The 25,077-nt window shown below is 39.3% G+C and overlaps 1 protein-coding gene across 1 annotated transcript in view; it reads left to right on the forward strand.

Annotated features, from left to right (window-relative positions):
- Positions 1-25,077, forward strand: part of LOC142149471 (receptor-type tyrosine-protein phosphatase S-like) — a 418,525-nt gene that overhangs the window by 99,340 nt on the left and 294,108 nt on the right. Inside the window, 1 exon segment of the mRNA XM_075204866.1 lies at positions 3,109-3,297. Coding sequence (XP_075060967.1) covers positions 3,109-3,297 — 189 coding nt within the window.

Below are 25,077 nucleotides of genomic sequence, written 5' to 3' on the forward strand. Positions count from 1 at the left end.
AATTTATACCATAAGTTATTTATATGTGATCCAGTCACAGGCCTTATATACATTGACGTCAACTATATGCCTTTTTACTAGCTAGTAAAATGCATTATTTGGGTCTGACATTAGAAACCATTGTGTGTCGTGTCACCATACACACTATTTCTGTTACTAAATCTTGTTACTGTTGCAATAGCTTTTCTGTTCTTCTTCGAACCACTCATAAACTAATTAAAAAGCACACAGTGAGATCCAAACAATAGAAAAAATGCTAGTAAGAAATATATATCGAATGCACTTGACGTGCGTTTTTACTAGTGTTCAACTTTACTAGGTCTAAATAGTGTAGACCAGATTGCGAATATCATGTGTGTCATTGAAAATATAACTTGTCGTGCATGGGCTCTTTTTTAACATTAGTCTCTGTGTGTACAACGGGATTTCCTAACGCTGCTGACCTTATCCTTTTTTCTTTCCTTTGCCTGTTTTTTCTCTTTGAGCTTTTAATGGTCTGTGGCAGTCAGATGGTAGACCTTTTAACAGCCCTACAAGTTATAGGTCCATGAATTCATAGCAAGCATGTTTAGATTTATTTGTATAGTGTGATAGGATGGACCGCCTATGCCACCCTGTCTGTTGTTGCTGGGAATCGACTGAACTTTGCCACCGTTCCCTTTCGTTATCCAAAAAGCACCCTCTTGCCGCAGTAGGAGGGGCTTACAAAGGCTGCTACCACTGAGTTTCTTCTATGGCACTCGGAACCACGTTCCTTCTGGGTCACTGACGCTGCTAGCGTATCTCGTTGCTGGTGTACCTGGCTGGTAACTTCGGACCTCTTACTATGGATCCGGGTTGCTGTGAATGGATCCCCCATGGCCTATCACACTAACCAGGGCTGCTGGGTAGCAGGCAGAGCATTGGTACTGGAATAGCGTGGGTCCAAAGCACAGAGGCAGCTAAAGAACGGATTCGATTTTAGGGTCTAATCTGTAGATCACAGGAAAACAGCAATATTGAAGATGATTCCAAGCAGGTCTTTGAAGCAAGATGGTTTATTTGCTCACACACACTGGTGGAAGGTACCAGTGTGATCAGGTCAGATGACAGTTCAGAAGAACACATTTCAGTGTACAAGTCAGAGCATTTATAACGTTCAGACACATGCTATTTTTAGCATCAGGATATGCTCTATTTACACAAACATAAATTTACATACATTGCAAAGCCACTAATATTCATACTTGGCTTTGAAATTACTAAAAAACCTTGCTGTGATATCCTGCATTTTTGAGATGCAGGAAATGTTGCAGCACATTTTAAATTAAACCTTCGTGTCTCCAAGTTAAACCTCACACATCAAAAGATTTAATTAACACATGGCCTTTCATCAGACCGTTCGGAATTCATATTCACACAGAACAACAAAAGGTCCCACAACAAGCCCGTTTCCCAAACCACAATACACCAAAGGCTTGGTAAACACAGGGTCATTGTGTCAGATATATGCATCAGAAATAGGCATATCCTATAGCAAGGTTAGACAAGAGACAAATTTCTTCCCTGGTCTCAGAAATAACAATTACTTATATTACACTAACAAAAATAAGTATATAGAACCACAATAATAAACAGGGATAATGGAGATGTATTCTCCTTCAAATAACGATCCAGATGTAGGGGAATCCTTTTTCATCTTTGAAAAAGTTAGCTCATTGCTAACGAGACACGTTAGAGTCAGGATTCCCCTACATCTGGATCGTTATTTGAAGGAGAATACATCTCCATTCTCTCCAAGTAGACCATTTCGTGTTAATTTGAAGATTCGGGACTAGTACACTGACTCAGTGTGTATGCCGAACTGCCTTAATATATGAGGCAGCTTTACAATGGGACATTACTCCTCGACACATTGGAACTCCGACACCTAAGTATACTTATCCTGCTATGTGCTGATATACACCACCTATATCCATCAGCGGTGGTTTGTCATCTGTCTTCTCGGGACGTTGATATCAAGTGTTGAGATGTTAACACTTCAGCGCTTTTACTGTTTACAAGAATTTTGATTGATCATCGTGGTACTATTTGAGAGCCACATTAAGGAAAATTTATACATCACGTTCCGGATCACGCTAGATCCTATCACGGATCGGTGTTCGCACACCCTCGCGCTGCAGCTGCACTTTATTACTGGGTGAGATTTCTCCTGCTACTATCTGTTGATCACAAGGACTTGGTCCATATACATTGGTTTTATGATATTGTGTACTGGCCAGACACGTATTATTACCCATTATTACCATTTTATTAGATATGTGTTTATTGTAATCCCGCATCGGGTATTACTTGTTATATCATTTGTATGATACACATGTGAGCTCGGCTATTGAATATTATTTTTTATATAATAAATATTTTTATACCCTCTTTGGACGCACCCTGTTTATTATTGTGGTTCTATATACATTTTTGGAGATTGGCAATCTCATACAGGGCATGCGACAAGAAGATAAGTGAAGTTATGTATGATATATTATATACAATACACTGAGGTGATACATACAGTTGTAGCATAATAAGCCAATTTGTCTTTTAGTAACAAAAATAAGTGCCTATGCAATTATATAAATGTGCGCCCTGCGCTATTTGCTTTAAATAAATTTTTACCAAAAGTTATTTAATAGTGATCCAGTCAATATAGTAACACTCAATATAGGTTTAGTTGAGGAAAAAAAAGCTCCAAGCATCAATACATTTGTAAGTAATGCAATACAGAAAGTGTTTCAGTGATTTAACACCTTGTCGCTTCAGTCTGCAGTCACACCACATTTAACAATTCTGAACGCAGACCTAATAGTAAAACCATTAAATATATTCTAAATTTGTAGTGTTAGTCAATGTTTCCTGTATTATAGCAATAATCTAAACAGCAATGATCTTTTAAAATAGATATACTTTTTTAAACATGTAATATTTTTTATTTATATTTGTGCTAATGCACAACTTTTGTTGAGTAAGAAATAGAAAAATACAATGGTATAGACTTTTTTTTACATCTTGTTTCTGGAAGCTTAAAACTGTCTTATTGTCTTATGGGGTTTTCTTAATATTCTTTGTGTGCAGAGGACCAACTGCCTCCTGGCTTTCCAAACATTGATATGGGCCCACAGCTCAAGGTTGTCGAGCGTACAAGAACAGCAACTATGTTGTGTGCAGCCAGTGGCAATCCAGATCCTGAAATAACCTGGTTTAAAGACTTCCTTCCTGTTGATCCTGCCACCAGTAATGGAAGAATCAAGCAACTAAGATCGGGTAAGAGGAAAAATGACAATAGTCGGGTACAGTTTACTTGTCAATTCCAGAAATAAAGGAAGTTTAAGTTGAATTATTTTAAGTGTGTTTTATGTATTACATAGAAGATATGGCTAAAATTGCTTTGTTAATTTCTCAGCACTGGCACTGAACTTTTCTATACTAGAATGAAAAAGAAGCTCACAGGTGAAGCTATGGTCTTTTCACATTGTAACTGGCCATGAGCAGCTATTTTATGGAAAATTACATCCTCAGTCTGGTTCTCAGATGATTGCTTTCTAGCTTCATTTCATAAACATTTATTGCTTGTCAAGCCCACCCATGGAATAATCTAATTTTTAATGACTTGGGATGTGAAATAATCATGTCTACATCTGTGTGAAGAAAATACAATGCTCCTTATATCTTTTACCATTCAGTGTCTTTTTTTAACAATAGCAGATGTGGCCTCAATGACATCAAAGGTTGTTGGAAGGGGGTTCAAAAGTGGGATCTTCAGTCTGGAGACTGTTTGTCCCTATATGTGAGCACCAGAAGATGTATATTTGTATGAATGTGTTCCTCAGAACATTAATGGTAAATCTGCACAAAGTGCCAAAGTCGCAGTTCTGTGAGGATATATTCATAAAAAAAGAAAATGACCATATTAACCTACAATGTTGCTCCATTTTGATTCAGCTGTATATTTTATGTGAACGTGTATTCTCTAACTAAGTGTATGTGTGTGTACAATATATATATATATATATATATATATATATATATATATATATATATATATATATATTAGTGAGGGTTGCTGCTACACAATAGGAGTGCTATAGGCAGTTATTGGAAAGACTGGATTATTTGTGATGTGTTTTGGTAGATTTTAGACCTTGTGCTTACATTAGAGAAGATGTTTCACATTGAGGTCTCATGCATTTGTGCAAATTCTGATCATTTCCATATGTTGTGTTATATATAATTGTGCTTTCTGCTCTATTTTTATGTATTTTCTGTTTTGTTTTTTGTTTTGTTTTCATTTTAAAGTGATTAATTACTACACTGACAATCACATCTAACTTTCTGTTTTATATTTTGATATTTTAATAATATGTTCTCTCCAATGTAGTGTTGGTCGGAGGTATTTGGAAAATTTGCATTTTATTCAGACCTATGTATTAATGCTTGTTTACTCTATTGGCTGATGCTAGAAATACAGTTTTCTTTCTTCATATACACACACACACACACACACACACACACACACACACACACACACACACACACACACACACACACAGACACACAGACACACACACACGGTTGTCTGTAAGTAGAAATATTTCTAATTCCAACATAATTATAATAAGCAAAATAACCTGAAATTTGGCAACATTGGTGGCATGCTTCTTTTTTCAGGGGTGCAATGCCGTTCTGAAGTATGGATTAAGATGCAAGAAACTGTTGCATATTTATACTTTAATGTTGTTGCATATTAAATCTTACAGACCTAAAAGGAAAATGATGCTTATACTGGCCTGTACTAGAAAAGTCATGAATGCCTTTAAAATCATTCTTATCCTGCATCTTTATAATGAAATGTAAGAGTGTGCTAACACTACCTACACCCTCCTGCAATCCCACACCTACCCACCGCTTCTGCCATTACAGAAGTGACCAATAATTTACTCAAAGCAAAGTCAAAGGCTACCTGTCCTTATGCATCCTCCTTAACCGCTGCTGTTGTTTCACACGTTTTTTCCCCTTCTCTTGCACACCCTTCACTCCATTGGCCTTTGTGACAAAGCTATTTCCCAGCTCACATCCTACATTTTTAAACATTCCTTTAGCATGTCTACCCTTGTACACACACCCTCCTCCCCTTACCACACTCCCTCTCTCCCATCTCATGTGATACATTATCTCTCTGATGTCTCCACATGGATGCGTAAATATTACTTGAAGCTCAACATGTCCAAAACAGAACTCATCATCTACCCTTCACCCAGATTAAACCCAAGCCTACTGTCTAATTATCAACCTTGACTCTGCCCTTTGATGTTTTTCTCACATCCAGTCTCTCTCAAAACCCTGCAACCTTCATCTTCAAAACATTGCCAGAGTATGTCCCTCTTTTAAGATGCAAATAACATTCTCATACCTCTTCATCTCCATCCTCAACTAAGCAACCTTCTAGTTGGCACTCCCTTCACCTGTCTGTTCCCTTATTATTCCTTCCTAAAAACTGCTACAAAACTAATATTCTTCTCCCGCTACTCCACAACACCTTCTCCACTTTGCAAATTTCAAAATCTTCAACCTAACAGCCCTCAAAACATCCTCAACCCTCACCCCCAAATACCCTTCTTCTTGCCATCTATGATCTGTCTCTGACCTATGCCTCTCTTCCTTTCTCATAATCACCTTTCATACCTGACTACATGGCTTCTCCTTTTCCGCTACCCAACGAATTCCCTATAATGACTTTTCAGACTCTCTCCCAGCTTCCAAACCCTATAAGCTCTCTAAAATCTCCACCTATTCTCTGGATACTACTCCGCAACCCCCTGACTCATTCATTCCACTAGAAGCAACTACTGGGTACAAATAACAACCTCACTTAGTAGGATAGGGTTGTATATACCACAACAAGCACTACCAAGCAGATAAAAGGGGGCTATAACAATTTATGCTGCTGTCACACAGGAGTTCTAAATCACCATGCTCTTTCTTCCAAAAAAAAATTTGTCAGTTTTGAAGCTCCTGACCCCTAGTTTTTATGGATAATGCTTTGCTTCTGTTACCCTTCAGAGCCTTTCACCTATAGACAACAAAGAAAACAAAAATGGATATGATCTGAAGCATTTCCCATTGAAAGCACTCTCAAATTCGTGTGTGACACCAGCCTTAGAGTGACCATAGTCCAGGCTAATGATAGAAAAGAGGGGTTTTTAAATCACTTATTCTAAGTACAGGCAAATATAATGTATTTAACTGGTTGCATGTAAATTTGTCACAGTTATTAAGAATATTTGCTTCGTGTGAGAAGTACTTGCCTGGCACAGAGAAAAAAATGTATTTTTAATTTGAGAGTCCTCATCATAAGATTTGGGATACTAGAATACGTCTAAAGGCTTCTGGTGGAAGCATTCGCACCATTAACAGCTAGATCCCACATTAGCTTTCAAACGTATTGCTGTACCAGTTGATAATAGACCAAAGCAATCATACGGTATGCTTGATATTTTAGTGCACATATATTGCTTTTGTGATATATAGTCTGAATAATTTAAAAATATGAATGTGCTATTCCCATTTTAGTAACCAGTGGTTTTTGTCATAAACCTGCAGAATTAGTGGCGCTATATAAATAGCTGCTGCTGTTGATGATGATAAACTTATACTAAAAACAAACAAAACAAAATAACTTACTCTTCAGTTTTACCTTTCTTTAGAGGGTTTCCCATAAATACTTTATTATTTCTTGCAGATGTTACTATTACTCTATATTAGCTCTTAACTTTCTTCGGTTTCAAATTAAATCGAGACATGTTTTTTTTGTTGTGTTTTTTTTTTTTTTTTTAAATCCTGTGTTCAGGGCTGGGTTTACTATTTCAGGGATGTTACTATTACTCTATATTAGTTCTTAACTTTTTTCGGTTTCAAATTAAATACATGAAATCAACTTTAGGATTCATGGTTTAATTGTGAATTGCGTTGTTACCTACTTTTGCCGTAAATACTGAAGATAGGCAAGAGAGGAGTAGAAAATGGATATAAATGCATTACAAAAAGTGCTATCAAATAAGATGACACAAATAGCTAATATTATACATACAATATACATTCATACAACAAATGAAAATCTTGAATAATGCACATCATCATTTATTTATATAGCGCCAACATATTCCGTAGCGCTTTACAATTGGGGACAAACATAATAAACTAATAAACAAACTGGGTAAAACAGACAAAGAGGTGAGAAGGCCCTGCTCGCAAGCTTACAATCTATGGGACAATGGGAGATTGATACATGAGGTTAAGTATACATTTTGCATCTTGGCCCAGCCAGACTGCAAAGGTAAAAGTGACTCATAAGCTAAATGATCCTGTCACACAACAATGTTGGTCAGGGGGTAGTTGTCTTGTGTGAAATTGTGTAACAGGCTGTAACAGGCTAAAGGTAGTGAGGTTAAGAGGGTGGTTGAGGAATATTATAAGCTTGTCTGAATAGGTAGGTTTTCAAAGAACGCTTGAAAGTTTGTAGACCAGAGGATAGTCTTATTGTGCGAAGGAGAGCGTTCCATAGAGTGGGTGCAGCCCAAAAAAAGTCCTGTAACCAGGAATGGGAGGATGTAATGAGGGTGGATGAGAGACGCAGATCTTTTGCAGAACGGAGTTGCAGAGTTGGGAGATATTTTGAGACAAGAGAGGAGATGTATGTTGGTGCAGCTTTGTTGATGGCCTTGTAGGTTAGTAAAAGTATTTTATATTGGATTCGGTAGAAGACAGGCAGCCAGTGTAGAGACATGCAGAGTGATTCAACAGAGGAATAGCGATTTGCAAGGAAAATCAGTCTTGCCGCAGCATGCAAAATAGATTGTAGGGGTTTGAGTCTGTTTTTGGGAAGACCAGTAAGAAGGGAATTGCAATAGTCAATGCGGGAGATAAGTGCATGAATTAAGGTTTTAGCAGTGTCTTGCGTGAGATATGTGCGGATTCTGTAAATGTTCTTTAGATGTATGTAACATGATTTAGATATAGAGTCAATGTGGGGAACAAAGGATAGGTGTGAGTCAAGGATTACACCTAGGCAGCGAGCTTGTGGGGTGGGATTTATGGTCATGTTATCAACGGAGATAGAAATGTCAGGTATGCTCTTGTTGGTGGGTGGGAATATTATTAACTCTGTTTTAGAAAGATTAAGTTTGAGTTGGCGAGAGGACATCCAAGATGATATGGCAGAAAGACAGTCAGTTACACTGGACAACACAGATGTCGAGAGATCAGGAGATGATAGATAGATTTGGGTATCATCCGCATAGAGATGATACTGAAAGCCAAAGGAACTTATTAGATTTCCAAGAGAAGCGGTATAGATAGAGAACAGCAGAGTACCTAGCACTGAGCCTTGCGGTACTCCAACTGATGGGGGAAGCGGAGCAGAGGTAGCTCCAGAGAAATTAACAGTGAAAGAGCGATTAGAGAGGTAGGATGAGAGCCAGGATAGAACATTGTCTTGAAGACCTAGGGATTGCAGCGGTTGTATGAGAAGAGTGGTCAACGGTGTCAAATGCAGCTGAGAGATCCAGGAGAATTAGGATAGAGTAATGGCGTTCAGTTTTAGCAGTGATCAGATCATTGACAACCTTGGTCAGCGCAGTCTCTGTGGAGTGTTGAGAACGAAAGCCAGATTGAAGAGGATCCAACAGGTTGTTTGCGGAAAGAAAGCGTGTGAGGCGAGTGTAGGCAAGTCTCTCTAGAAGCTTGGAGGGGCAAGGGAGCTGAGAGATGGGACGGTAATTTGAGAGAGAGTTTGGGTCGGAGTTTTTTTTTTTTTAGAATAGGAGTAATCACTGCATGCTTGTATTGGGATGGAAAGATGCCAGTAGAGAGTGAGAGATTACAGATTTGAGTTAGAGGTGAAATGAGTACAGGAGACAGGAATCTACCAATTTGCGAGGGAATAGGATCAAGAGGACAGGAGGTAGAGTAGGAAGATAAGAAGAGAGTAGAAATATCCTCTTCATTTGTGGGGTCAAATGAAGAGAGGGTGTCAGAGGGTAGTGGGAAGGAATTGAGCCGATTTGCTTGTCGAGGAAGATTATACCATTTCTAGTCTGATCTTATCAATCTTGTCCTTGAAGTAGGAAGCAAGATCCTGAGCACTGATAGTAGATGGAGGGTTCGGGGTGGGAGGATTGAGAAGATGTTTAAATGTATTGAAAAGGCGTTTGGGGTTAGAAGCCTGAGCATAGATAAGAGATTGGAAGTATGTATGTTTTGCAGTGTCCAGAGCATTTCGATTGGAGTGGTAGACAGAAGTATATGTAAAGAAGTCATTAGAGCTTCGAGATTTACGCCAGTGACGTTCTGCTTTACGGGACAGTTTTTGAAGATTTCGTGTTGCCTTGGTGTGCCACGGTTGACACCGAAGTCGACATGTATGTAGTGTCGCTGGAGCCACTTGATCAAGGGCCGTTGCTAAGGTTAGGTGAAAATGAGGTACTGCCATCTCAGGGGATGAGAATGTAGAGATAGGGGAGAGAAGGTGTTGGAGAGAGGTGGAAAACTGTTGAAGATTAATAGAATTCAGATTTCTTCGAGTATGAGGAGGCTTGGTAGAGTTAGACAATAGAGAGGTTAGAGCAGTGGGGGTGAGAGTGTAGCTGATAAGGTGATGATCCGAGAGGGGGAAGGGTGTATTAATAAAATTAGAAACTGAGCATAGTCTAGAGAAAACAAGATCAAGGCAGTGGCCATCCTTATGAATAGATGATTCAATCCACTGGGAGAGGTCAAGTGAGGAGGTTAGAGAGAGTTGTTTGGAAGCAGCTTTGGAAGGTGGGTTATCAATGGGGATGTTGAAGTCACCCATGATGATGGTGGGGATGTCTGAAGATAAGAAATGAGGGAGCCATGCAGAGAAATCCTCAATAAATTGTTGGTGTGCTCCAGGGGGGCGATAGATCACCGCAACACGTGGAGAGAATGTATTAAAAATCGAATAGCATGTACTTCAAAAGATGTGAACGTGAGTGATGGGACATTTGGTAGAACTGTGAACGTGCACTGTGGGGAGAGAAGTAGTCCAACCCCACCTCCTTGTCTGCCTTCAGGTCTGGAGGTGTGGGTGAGATGGAGGCCACCATGTGAAAGTGCTGCAGGTGAGGCAGTGTCTGCTTGCATGAGCCATGTTTCTGTTATTGCCAGAAGGTTGAGGTTTTTTGAGAGGAAGAGATCATGAATGGAGGTAAGTTTGTTACAAACAGAGCGTGCATTCCAAAGGGCACATTTAAAGGACTTTGGAAGAGAGGGGAGACAGGTCATGTGTTTGAGGTTTGCTATAAAGCGGTAGTGCTCTGATGTATGTGTGTGTGAGGAGTGTGGGGGACCTGGATTAGGTGATATATCACCAGCTAATAGAAGCAGAGTGAGAGAAAGATAGGCAAGGGGATTGTAAGATGTGTGACTTTTTATTTTCTGGTGACAGGTGGAGGCTGTACTTATTAGAGATAATAGATAGGACAACAGTTCATGGGTGTTAACTAGAGGTGAGTGGAGAAATGCCGGTGCAATATGAACAAGTTTGTGTGTTGGTGGAGGGGTGAAAGATGACACAGTCCTAAAGATCATGCCATGAAATGAGACTAAGAAAAGCAATTTGTTAAACATTGTGATAAAAAGGAGTAAAAGCAAAAAGCAAGGGGATTTTAAAGAATTACCTCTTTGCAGTGTTCCATATAGATAGACAAGTAATGCAGAAATAGGCTGTGGCAGATGTAGCTTATTACTGGAAGTAAAATCAAGTCAAATGTAGTCCAGTGTTTGTCCAACTCTGTTGTCTAACTGTGCATTTTCGTCCACTTTGTGAGAAAATCCCACTTCGTGAAGAAATCACATACGTCTACCCCCACATACGTCTCCCCATATAAAATGGCAAATAAAATATAGCCTGGCGTAAACCCTTGCTGATCACAGAATGGCAATGATGAGATTTTGGTACTCCGCAAAACATTCAAAAAAAGAAAGTGTTCAGTGAGGTAAAACTTACTTGTTTTCCAGACTCCATTTACTGGATCCACCAGGATATCAAATATTTAGAATGGTCCCACGCTGCACTCCACTCTTCATTTGCCTGTGAATAAGAAGTGCATATGAGAGGGGGCATTGACAACCTGTTTAGTTTATTTCTAATAGGCCGAGGAAATGGAGAGTGGAATGCAGCATGCCACAGTGAGGATGTAGCAAACATAGTGTGGAAGGTAAATTAAAATGTGTGTTTTTATTTTATAATATTGTTGTATACCCAAAACATTTATTTTTTAATTTTAGTTTTTGTTATCTTTTAAACATCTGAATTTAAAATACTTTAAACATAAAACATGTAACAAAAGTATGGTAATTTCAGCCATTAAGAACATTTTACATTTACAGTTTAGTAGAGAGCTTCCTAATGACCTTTAATATGTTTTTAATTTAAATGCTAACAGTATTTAACTTTATTAAAAAGCACACACAATGTATAGTATTTCATAAAAACATTGATTAGTATGTAATTTCATTTTTTTTCTGTTAAAGCTCTAATGTTCTCATAAATTTCCTCTAACCACTGTTTATTAAGAATACAAGAAAATACAATATATTTTGTTTGTATTTTATTATATAAATGTAATAAGGTTATTACAGGTAACATTGCGATTTTGTTATCAATGTGCATCTTATAAATGTAAAGCAATGATGGTGGGTTAACTGAAACTGGCGGACTTTTTCCCCAGTTTTTATATGTTAATAAATATAGATTATTTTTCCCTAAGAAATTGAGACATTTTATGTAAGCATAAATCAAACACCTACCCTGAACTTGGACCCGTCTTTTGAAAATTTTTTGTTGTGCATGTTTTTTTAACCATTCATTTGCCAACTGAAAGGTAGGGTGTAGCGAAGCAATTATTTTTAACACCATCAGTGTGTGTAATTTCTCATTTATGTTCTTTTAAAGTTCTTTGGTAGATTTCTTAAACAGAAGACTAATACAGAACCTGTATATTTAGAATATGTTTCTCAGTAGTTTTCAAAAGTGTAAACATCGGCGTATGATTTGTTTATATAGTAGCAGCCTGGTTGATTATGTAAATGGGATCTGAAAAGTTAAAGAACATGGTTTATGTGTTTGATCATATGACTTTGACTCTACATTCTCTATGTTATGTCTTAACAGAGAAATGGTTAACAAATTTTTCTTTTCCTTTTGTTTCATTCTTTTTTTAACATTCAGAGACTTTTGGTAAGTTGGTGAATAAACCATAGACCCAACTAAAGCCAATGTACCCTTAACTAATTCTAACAAGCTTTGATGACGCATGCTTTGCATATAATACTAACACCCTTAATGGCTGCACTACAGAAGCAAATTAAACCCCTTCTAACTAACGTAATAACAAACCTCCTAGAATAAACTTTGTTCTTCTATTCCCTCCCCTGTTTACCTTTATTGTTAAAAATGGCCATCTCCTGTAGAAATTTGTACCACAATTTGGTGAAATTTCTTCCAGTTTTTTGGGATGGGAGACATAATTAAATACGTTTTTATCTCTTATTTTTCTCTGCTTTTTAACCCATTTAAAGTTCAGTGAGTTTATAAGCTGTCAATTCCTTTTCTTTTCTAGCAGTACTGTAATTAAGTTGGTGCTTCTTTAGTGAACAATCTTAACTGCAGAAAAAGGATGCTTTGCGCAGGCCTTCACTTTTTCTTTATGGACACAGATTGGGACAGAACAGAAAGCAGTTATATGCTGATGGCAGCTCCCTCTTTTTTGCTTCTTAAGTAACTATATTCTCATTAGCAATAGGAGAGATTCTGCCATGCATACAGGACCCGCACAACTAATAACATAATTCACATATATCTGTGTGCAGCAGCATTTCAAATCCGGTTGTCAAGTTCTGTAATGTGTACGTACAGTGAATGAAGAGGTGGAGAAGGGAGGTTTCTATATGAAAAAAATAATAAGGCTATACAAAATTACTTTTGATAAAACACATAATAACAATGAAAGCAGAATTTAAAGAACTTACCAACAGCTGATATACTAGAATTGTATTTTATGCAGTACCTACACAATAAAAAAAACATTTTTGTTATACTTGAATAGATATCCAGTCACACCAAAGGTCCAATGCTGCTCTTAGGGGTACATGTTTTTGTTTTTTTAGTCCAGTAGCTGTTTTCTGGGCTGGCTTTTTGGCTATAGATAAGCCTTTTGGGAAGGCTTGCCACCTAACAGCAAGTCGGTGTTGACAGCCTCCCAACAAACATGCTGACATGAAAATATTATGCTGACACAGAGCTCTAAGCACAGGGTTTTGTAATCAGCATAACGAACTGCCTAGATCGTGCTAAGCCTGTCATATTTTCTGTCAGCGGGAAGATGGAGGATGCTGCCAAAAATAGCATTTTCTCACCTCTACCTTCTACTATGAAGAAGTGTAAAGCTGCAAAGTGCACAATACCATAACAGTGGGGATCCCCTTCTTTATAATAGACTCCCCCTATTAAATACCAGGGATATACTGGCAAGGACCTTGGAGTCCTCATCGAACTAAAATCCAGAAAAAAATTGTAGCGTCTCTCTTCACTGTCACAGCCTATAGCAGGTGTGCCAAATTTGCCCTCAGGGGGCTTTATACATCTGGCCAGATATGGCAGCTGGAAAGGAACCAGCCTTGGTCATATTCTCTCTGTAGGACCCGTGACAGTTGGTGGACTGGAAATCAGAAACGGTTGGCAGATCCTCCGCATCCACTGACGGGTAAAATCAGTGACCTATGGATAACCAGGGTCGATCTAGAATTATTCCACACACATCATAAGACATGATTTTGAAGTTACTGATTTCGCTAATTGTGCTTTCCATACCACCTTTACAAGGGAGGAGCACCTAGTCCTTAGGAACCACATTGTTTTTCCGGATATTCCGGCCTTAATAGCCTTAGCCATTGTCCGCGCTTTAATTTTGAATATGGGCCGATGTCCACAGATTCTTTTTGATTAGTCGCTTTGGAAGATCCAGTTCCAGATCGCTGATGCAACCGGTCCCTTATTCCTAATGCTTGAAAAAGCACAACAGGGAGAACAGGTTAATGTCTCTGGGGAAAGCCTAATCGTTTCTAAAGTCCATAATTAGGGCAGTGCATATAATTGCCCAATCCTTTAACCAAATATCTATTCTTCTGAGATTTCACTGGCTATATAAGATTGAACAATGTAGCCCCCCAAGTCCAACTAGCTTGCCAATTTACAAAATTATGACCTCTTTGTTCTAAAATTTTATTGATGAGGTAAAATTAATATGGCTAGAAAATCAATTGCAAATTCACTTCTCACTCAATGAAGTCCTTTCTTAGGGATGGTCTTTCCTTCTATACTGGTGGTCTAGATCAACCTATTATTTATTCTAGATCAAATAATAATTCTAGATCGACCCTGGCTATCCATGGGTCACTGATTTTACCCCTGTCAGTGTATGCGGAGGATCTGTCAACCGTTTCTGATTTCAAGTCCACCAACTGTCCCGGGCCCTACAGAGAGAATATGACCAAGGCTGGCTCCTCTGTACCTGATATTCCAGAATTTCTTTCCACTTCAGGCATGTAGGAGCTGCCTATGGGAGCTTCCACCATTAGTAAAGGAGTTGAAACCAATATCAAAAGCTCTCAGAGAGATAGGTCACTACCATGTTATGTATCACAACACTCCTCACTTCAAAGGAAACAGGTATAGCAGTCTGGTAGGCAAACAACAATTTCAAACATTGCGTACTAAGGACAGTTCAGTCTGTGCTGTGTCTGCCTTCAATGAGCTATCCCAAAATGAACAAATCTCAGAAGTTGTGGCTATATGAGGCATTGTAATTGGCACCCCTCTAAGAGAGGATAGAGTTGGTAACGGTTGATTCAGCCAAGTCTTTCACAAACAAGACATATGGCTCTATAGTTCTATTACATTGAGAATTGTACATAAAGCAATATTTATTTTACAGATGTTTCAACATAGTCTGTCAGAGTACCCTACGTCTTACGGAAAGTTTTTCTCACACCATTTCTGTCGGGCCCAAACCACAGACTGTCCCTAAAATTCACGTGGCAGGGCCAGACATACCAATGGACTGTACTGGTTTTTTGTTTGTCAATTGACTCTTACATGTTCACAAGAGTAATGAAGGTTATCTCTTAACCTTGCCAGACAAATATAGTCTATCCAGACCATCAGTGCCTCAGTATTCACATGGACCTCCTTTTTCTGGAGAACAAAGTGATGGGCAGATGCTTTCTCCACAGCTCTCAGGTCTGACTCCGATAACAGGGAAGTACTTAGCTTTGTCCACAGACTTTTTTCATGCTCTTCTTCACTACAGGAATACAGAATTTCTCATAGGAAGCCTTCTCAGATTAAAATGTCCTTGGTCAGCCCACATGACATTAACAGACCAGGTGAGAAAGGAAGTCAGTGATTTGCCCTTCCTCCTCCACTAGTTTGATTTGCCTTTGCCCTTCCCCCTCCACATTCACTACACAGGGGCCCCCTTCCCCTTACCATATCAGGTTATTAGAACTAACAGCTGCCAGTTTGGCTCTTCATGCTTTGTTTCTCCTCCGCTCCAGACAGGCTCAGTCCTATTACAATTGGATAACAGCTGTGTCTTTTATAAACCTAATGGAAGCACAAAGTCCAGAACCCTTTGCAGAGAAACCTCAGAGATCTGGAAGTGCAGGAGGAGATCCAATTAATAACTGAATACTTAAGAAGAGAGCAAAACAAGTTAGAGGAATCCTTGTCTCATTAGTGACTATCCTGAGTTCTGCCTCTATTAACAGCCAAGACCTTCAAGAAAATCATGCAGGACTAGGGCAATCCACAAGTAGTTTTTTTTGCAAGTGCCTCCAATGATCAGACCACAAGGTTCATGTTCAGAATGTGTTCCTCAGGAGCATGGAGGAATGGATGTATTGTCATTCCCATAAACGGCATTTTCCCTGCCTTATTAATTTCGCTCTCTGAATCACCTCTAGAATGTTTTTGTCAAAATTAGCTCAGAACATGTCAAGAAAATAATATTACTATATCCTCTCTGCTGTTGCAAAACATAGTTTCCGCTGCTTGACAGGTTGGCCACAGGTCTGAAGATAGACTTGGGTTTCATTTTCGTAATGGCCCAATCTAGGCTGGTGGTGGTATTGCTGAGATACTAACAAAGGAATCTTTAACATTCCCTACACATAAGTTATTTGAAGCCTCCCTTAGGCCAAATATTAGGCCAAATAGTAGTTCCAAATGCCTTCGCATTATTCATGAATACAGTGGTTGGTAGAAAGACTATAACAGACAAGCTCATCTTTCTAGCGAGGTCAGTTCAGCTTTCGATTTCTTGGCTAAAATGTTTTAGAAGGGTTTGGCAATGCCCACATTCAGAGTATAAGACCATGCACTTTGCATACTAACTCCTAACTTGACAGAAGGAAAACTATACATTAGGTTCATAAAAGGGGTGTCACTTTCCAGACCAATAGTACCCAAGTACTCAAATATATGGTGTACTGACATTTTACTGTCCTAATGAATCCCTCTAGAGTTTTGTATTTGACCTTGTTACAGATCCCCTTGAACCAGGCTTGTGCATAGTGGCATGTTAACCGCCTATTTACACTTCACAGCTTCTCATAAGCATGAGCTATTCCAATTACTCATATCTTGGTGAAAGCCCTATAGAACTGTTCAACCCAATAATGTAATCAGATAGATTTTGTCTGCCATATCGAATTCCAGGAATTATACTTTCCAATTTTAAGTTCTGTGCTTGCAAGGGCCCTGTGGAATTCCTACTCTAGGAACTACCAAGGCTGTGGGAAAAGGTGTCTCCTTATCAGTTATAATACATATAGCCTGTTGGTCTTTCCCCCGTATGCTCATAAGATGCTACTAGAGACCAACTGGGGTACAACTGAGATGCAGTTCCTAATAGCAACCGTCAGGTACTGGCTATTCTACCCACTAGCTGTTGCTTTGTGGTAAGCCCTTCCAAAGAACAAAATGGGAATTTGCAGGTTACTATGATGTGCAAATTATCTTTGTTCTAGGAAACAAAGGACTGCCACCTAGCAACAGAGAATGTAGAGTTAGACTTTTGTCTGATTTTGAGATCAGGCATCTAATGAATTCGTAAAGGGAAATGGGGACCTCACAGAACGATAACAAACTAGTGTGATTCCAGTGTCTCTACTTGTCTGGAAGTGGCACCCTTGCGCTGAAGCTCCTGACATAATACCTTAGTCCTATTCAGTTACCATAATTTGATTACTTTCCTTGCCAGCTAATCCTTTGCACTTGTACGCATTTACCAGTTTGCTTCCTAGTTCCCTAAGTTAACACATCATTACAGCGTTCTCCCTTTCATTGATAGCTCTCATAGCAGAAAGTCCTCTTAACATTGCTAGTTGCACCTATCCCTGTGGAACCAATGGATGTGATTTAACATTCACAAAAATTTCAACATTTCCATTTAAATATTCTCTAGTGCATTCTATTTCTGTAGGTCGAATGACGTCTTCAATCTTTCTGAAAATCTGTCAAGCTTTGCATGAGGGATTTTGGCAGTTGGTTCTGTTGATCACATCACCCCATGCTTAGCGTTCTGTGACATATAATCAAAAATGATGTTGATCATATTTTTTTCATGTCAGCGTGTTCTTTAGGAGACTGTCACCAATCACTAGCTGTTGCTAAGTGGAAATTGTTTGTTCCCTAGAACAAATGGAGTTTGCGGATCATATTTTCCTGCGTTGTCTTGTAGCTGTAGTCTGAAAATTAATTTTGAGCCTTTCTACAAGAAGAGGAAAATGGGAGTATCTGAATAATACCATTGGGGCAGCATGGTATTTTCGGTTAAGAAATCAGAGAGTAAAACTTATAACTGTTAAACAAGGAAATATTTACAATTCACTTTACAAATAGAGTGATTAATCTAACTGCACATTCTGAAAGTCAGCCAGCTGGGTCCATCCAAGCAAATGCTTCCTCCCTACTATACTGTATGTTCAGTCTTTTTTGGTTTTCCTCCTGTTCTACTTTACTGTTTGATGTATCTGAAGTTGTAACTCCTTCATATTTTCTGCTAACTTTGTATTTCAGTGCCTTTTTCTCTTGTCTGCTGAAACTCCTTTCCACTGTTTGTCATCCACTTTTTTTCGTTCTCCCAAGTTAGTTAGAGTGTCTTGTTTATTACATGATCAGTGCGTGTTACACAAATGCCTAATCCAGCACAGGAAGCTGTGTTAAAAGAAATTTGTGAGGCTTGGGGAACAGATTTCAGTTAAAGGATCCAAACAAACTATTGTTGCTAAAGTGATGTAAAAAGCTCTTGTTCTTGACATAGCTGTTTCAAAGTAGCAGTCAGATGTTTTGATAATGAAATATAATCAAGTTTATTAACTCTTGTGTACATGGACCAACCATTCAAAATCCATCTCATCCGCCCACAAAACTTCTTTGTTAAACAGAAACACAGTATTAAGTTATTAAAAATACATTAAAGGAAACTATTTACATTCACATTCCATTTTATTCCAACCCATTACAGCACCATGTTTACATGTAATATTAAATATGTATGATGATTTGTAACTCTCTTGAAGCCCTTAAAGGGCAATTCTAGCAAAAAAAATTAAATTTAGTTATAGGTGGAAAATCATAGCTAAAAAGTGGTCAAACTAGATTAGTTACCAGTGGTTCTAAGTTTATGTAATCCAGCAGGTGTCCTGACAGAGGTCAGGAGGAGTGAGAGAGTGTCAGACATTACAGGGGTGAACTGAGCTGTGACAGGCAAGTGTAAGATGAACTGTGAACCCCCCAGTAAATCATTTTTGAAAAGTAGCAGTCTGGTAGGCAAACAACAATTTCAAACATTGCGTACTAAGGACAGTTCAGTCTGTGCTGTGTCTGCCTTCAATGAGCTATCCATTCCAAAAATGAACAAATCTAGGAAGTTGTGGCCCCTTGCTATATAAGACATTGTAATTGGCACCCCTCTAAGAGAGGATAGAGTTGGTAACGGTTGATTCAGCCAAGTCTTTCACAAACAAGACATATGGCTCTATAGTTCTATTACATTGAGAATTGTACATAAAGCAATATTTATTTTACAGATGTTTCAACATAATCTGTCAGAGTACCCTACGTCTTACGGAAAGTTTTTCTCACACCATTTCTGTCGGGCCCAAACCACAGACTGTCCCTAAAATTCACGTGGCAGGGCCAGACATACCAATGAACTGTACTGGTTTTTTGAAATGCCTCCGTAAAAAAATGGCAAATAGGTACTCAGAGTACAAGTATACATAATTGCCAAAGCTACCTATTACAAGTAGCTTTTTCAGTGTTAATTCATACTGTATGTGGCCGTAAAGGTGGCAAAACATGTTTCCCATTTGTATATTTTAAAGTCCGCAATCACGAACAACAACTGGCAAGTGCCAACACATATGGACTAGAGGGATTTCATTAATGGTTATAGAAAGTAAAGACTATAGCTGTTTATAGCTCTGCATAGTTAATAATTTTGTTTGTTTTTATTGTTTCGGTTACAATGCCTATGTGCAGTTATGCACAGAATGTGTTAAGAGATGTGGTGTTCGTTTTAAATATGATTGAGTTGCTTACTGCATATTCGCTATTTTCGCTATATCTGCTTTTTGTGATCAGTCTTTGGTCTCCCCCTCATTCAAAAATCTAAGAGGTGGGAATTTTTTCTTAAGCAAACCATTTTTGAGTAGTTCAAGCACATGGACAGTATTGTAATCTTCTTGGCCATGTAACAATTCCCTCCATCAATCACAACCTCCATTAAGTCACACCAGGGAACACTGACAACTATTCTATGACCTCATTCTTATAGATGGACTCCAGTATATCTTGCAGACCTAAGACTAGCCAGAATAGCTGCTGAGCAGTGGGCCATGTTGGACCGCCCCCCCCCCCCCTCCACAATGGAGGAAGTAAACATTGCCAATTGCTAAAAAAACACCCTGAAAGCATGGACCTCCTTCTTTTTGAACCTAAATGGCAAATAATTTCACTGTGGCACTACCTCCTAATTCCCTTATGTCACCGGTTACCAACATGACAATACTGATGCCACTAAAGCATTTAATTCCATGGAATTGCCCTTTCTAAACGTAGCTCTTGTCAGTTTTTGCTGCATTCTTCTCCCAATGCCAGGGTTTTTACAAATTGCTACATCTTAGATCAGTTCCTTTTTGACAGGACATTTGTCAAGGCTATTAACTCTCTCCCCTCCTATATGTCATTGTCAATGAATCACTTGCTCCGATGAGTGCAAATCTGGAGGTCTGTGTCGGATGGCTGGCTTGGAGGAGACAAAGAGCTTCTACACTAATGATCCTACCTATTTCTAGGACCATAATGCGCTTATAGAGATTATCAAGGAGGTGGTTTTGTACTGGGTTTTCTGGCACAATGCTACCCACCTCACTCTGGCTCGCCACCCCCTGGGTGCCTTCCTATGCCAGGGAAGTCTACCCAGTACATACTAGGATTCATATAGTCACTCAGACAAATGCAGTTAGAAAGTAAAGCAATACATTTATTGTAATAAAAACAACACTAGATTATTATGTACACACAGTAAATAAATGCCAGGCAGGTTTACCACATCATCTGTCCCTTACCCCACTAGCTTAAGGAGTAAGTCACCTGGCTGTCCAGACTTGACGACCCATGGATCTCTCTCAGCTGCATATGTAGACTCTAGAAGAGAATGACAACTCAAAACCAGATCTTACACCTTTCATGAATGAAATCCCAGAATTAACACCCACTCCTCCCTGGAGTTGAGCTAGGGTCTAATTTACACAGTTTTTTCCCCTTCCCTGTGCAAAGCCCTGGGTCTATTCTTCTTAACCATTGGTCAGTGCTGTACTAGGGGGGTTTGGAGAGGAGAGTGAAGATGAGTTGTCCTTCCACAGAACCTCCCCTGCTAGATGGCCTGTCTGGAATAGCCTTCTGAGAACAATGAACACTAATTAGTTTAGCCCCGCCAGTATCTTTCAACCTGATCCCTACCCATAACCCCCTGGCTTCACTTTAAATACAATGAATAGCAACCTCACTGCCACATCATCAATATACAATACACAATATATATATTTACACTGAGCTACAATGTCCCATTAGCAGCATGAAATTAGACAATGCAGTTGTAGTCTGGTGAGCTGGGGAACAAAAGCAAGGGCTATAAAAAGTACTTTCTATAATCCACATTATGTGAGAAACAGGATGGTTACAGGGTTATCACAGTCGTTTCGTCACATAAGTCAATCGATAAATTTGACCACATCAATAATTTCTCTTTCATCCATAGGCTACATTGGAACACTAGAGAGCATTGACTTGGAGCATTGGGAATGTTCAAATTTACCCTCTATACCATACTTGCCAACTCTCGAAAACAAGTTTCCGGGAGAGGGTGGCGTGACTGGAGGGCGGGAGGGGGCGGGATGAGGCCAAACGTGTCATTTTGGTCCCGCCCCCCACAAAAACGTAATTTACAGGGGGCGGGGCCAAAATGACACAATTGTCATCGTCCCGCCCTCCAAAATGGCGTCAATCACCGAGAATCGCGTCATTTGACGCGATTCTCGGTGAAATCCAGGATGCGGGAGAAATGCCAACGAGCCCGGGAGACTGAACCAAATTTCGGGAGTCTCCCGGACATTCCGGGAGAGTTGGCAAGTATGCTCTATACTTCATTTGCTGCTTCTGAACTCTCTGAATGTAGGTCATGTTTTTTTTTTTCTTTCCACCACCACTGTTGCCACTACTTTGACCTGTTAATCTAAGCATAGGAGAAATTAAATCTACTGATCCCTACATAGGCTACTGCCGGCAAGCTGTACTTTTATTGTTCTATTACTAACAGAGAAACGTACTTCAATACAAAGTTTAAAATCGCTTATTATCACCGTCAGGCTTAAGCTGATGTGTGGGAAATTCAGGTCTGGTGGTAAGATAAAAGATCCTCCTGACCTTCACGTATGCAATAGTCGCTACCTTTCTGATTGGTTTTATAAATTCCATAATCAGAAATGAATCATTTCACACAAATTACCTAGATGAAAGGAGAGATCGACAGCTTCTGAACCTAGATTATTATCCACAATACAAACATGTATAAACACAATGGGGAAATTACTGCTAAAAGAATGAAACATAGCTGTAACAGAATATATAAAACCTTTGGTTGAACTGACAGACATACATGAAGAACGGCGTTGAGCTCTCCTACAGTTTCACTGCCAGTCTGCCACTAAGTTGGTTATAACAGGTAGAGCCGTGTCTGGGCTCTCTGCACCTGCGTGTGGTTACAGAGTCTCCCCGACGCTGTCGCAGCAAGTGTTGGTCTGTTCTGCAAGCTCCGCCCTAACGCCAGAGGGGGCGGAGCTTAATGGCGGCCGGGCCTACCGGTTATTAGTCTGGCTGGCCGGCAGGCCAGTCCGAGGCTGAGATCTGGAATGCTCCCTATGCTCCTCACATGGCGAGTTCAGGAAATGCAATGTCCTTACCTGAGCCTCTATTCCAGGACCCATCAGGTTCTGCCCTTACAACGTCTGACAGACCATACCATCCATGTCAATGCAGGTTTTTTTTTCAGACATCTGCTTCCTTGGAGACTATCCTAATAACTGCCACCGCGGACCAGAGATCAGTCTGGTTGACCACAATATTCAGCTTTCAATGGCCAAAGAGACTCTGAAAGTGTCTGTCTGATCCTGATTTCTCGTCCCAGGTGGAAGGGTTAGTGGTGGAGTGTTTTGAACTTGAAGTTCTCTTGTATCTTGATGATGAGTCCAACAAGAAGCAAGGAGTGGGTTATTTGTGTGTACTCCATTCCATTGGTTTTCATGAGTGTCAGTGTAGCTTTTGAACGTATAATTGTATAAACCTTGATTGTAACAGTGTGTAATGCTATATGATATTTGCATCTGTATGTGTGCACATGTCTATAACCAAACAGAAAATGCATTATTTTATAGCAAATATTATTTGCCGTTTAGTGATTTGAAATTGTATAGGGCATGAATAAACCATGTTACAGAATGTGATCATGCCAAGTTCACAGGTGTTCTCAGGTGTAAGAACACATAATGTGTTAAAGGGTGCAAAAGGCAAGATATTGAAATTCTATTAAGTACTAATAAACATTTGTTTTACAAATCACACAGCTATTTACTTCCAGATAAATCTCATCTGTAGTATCTGAGAAATAGTAAAGGCTCCTATTTGAGTATTAGAAGTTACATGGCATTACTCAAACTACTTCAAATATCCTGTAAATTGAGGGTATTAAGAGCAGAGATCGCTTGACAATCAGATTATGTAAACCAGTGTGTCAGGTGCCATCCCCGCACTGTCCGTACGTAGCGGGGACGGACACCTATCTCCTGTGCTAAGGCAACGGATGTATACGCATACGCAGTCGGTCCATGTTCCGTTGCTATGCAACAGGAGGCTTCTATCTCATGAATGTCGGCGGTCAGGTGTATCTGACCACCGAAATCAGGTCCTACAAATCAGAGGCCACATATTGGTATTTAAGGCACCTCCTTCCACCACTCTGGTGTCAAAGTATTGGTTTCACCAGCTCCAGCTTTCCTGCCTCCAGTTTCCTTGTTCTTGTTTGCTTCTTTGGTCCTGACTCCTGGCTTGTTCCTGACTAGCCTCTTGTCCTGCGATTTGGTACTATCTGCTATCTGGAGCCTGACCTTTGGCTCGCATCTGACCTACCCTTTGGAATGTCCCTGTGTATTATGCCATCGTTTCGTATCTGACCTGGACTGCACGACCATTACTGTTTTCTACCCGCTGCTCTGATAACTAACTGGGAGAACCGAGACCTGCGCACCTCATGCAGCCAAGCCCATACTTCCTTGCGGGGGGTCCTTGGTGAAAACCAGGGGTGCGTTTAACTCCACGCCTCCTTGATTAGTTGCTCTAATATCAGTCAGGGGCACCCTCAAAAGTCATTATCGTGACATAGTGATGGGTAACCTAAACACTTCATTTAAAAGGCTGCATGGTACGGGCCTTTAACCCCCAAAAAAGCTGCACATTAGCCTTAATCTCAGCATCAAGTTAAAATAAAACATTTAGTCAAAGAAAGACACCATCTGTAATAACATTGGGCGTTTTATACAAGTGTTACAAGCGATAGCACTGACAGTAAAGCAGGAAGGAGCATTTGAAGGGCTGCCTACTGCCCACCACTAATGTAAACAAAGCAAAACACCTACAAAGGGCTCAAATAACTAATTTGTATATTTACTGATGTGTGGCCGGGGGTTATGAGTCAGGATTAAATATTTCACGAACAGCAGGGTTTTTAACACCAGATCCTTGAATTCTGTTAGCTGTGGGGAGGAAAGATTAAACATAATAAAATATTTAATTTGGCTGTACTTTTCATTCATAGACAACTTGAATGATTTTTGTAATATCTGCAGAGTGTTGTAATCACAATCTGACGAATAGTCACAGTTGCCCAACTTCTGAGGACTATGGAAGGGTAGACTATGAGAGGGGTGTAAGAAAGGGAGATTAACTGCACCAGATTATTAATTCAATAATATATATCATAGAACATCCCCTATTACAAAAGGTATTCATCTAAATCTCAATTAGTATCACAGGTATTTATCTTTATTTCTTTAAGGGGTGCACCCAAATACTTATATCATAAATGCAAAAGAAAAAAGAGGCGAAGTATATATCGAGGCACTCGGGGATGTTTAAATCAATTAAAAGCATCTATATTATTGGTATGAATTAAAAAAAGGTTGCGAAATATGTAAAAACAAAAAAGTGAACAATAGTGATTATATAAATATATGTAGTACTAAGGTTTATCTACTGTATAGAAGTTACAATAGATAAATCTTAGTACTACATATAATTATTTTTTGTTGTGATGATTATATGAAAGAATATAGTTCTAATAATAT

Source organism: Mixophyes fleayi, chromosome 1 (assembly GCF_038048845.1).
Source record: "Mixophyes fleayi isolate aMixFle1 chromosome 1, aMixFle1.hap1, whole genome shotgun sequence".
Lineage (NCBI taxonomy): Eukaryota > Metazoa > Chordata > Amphibia > Anura > Limnodynastidae > Mixophyes > Mixophyes fleayi.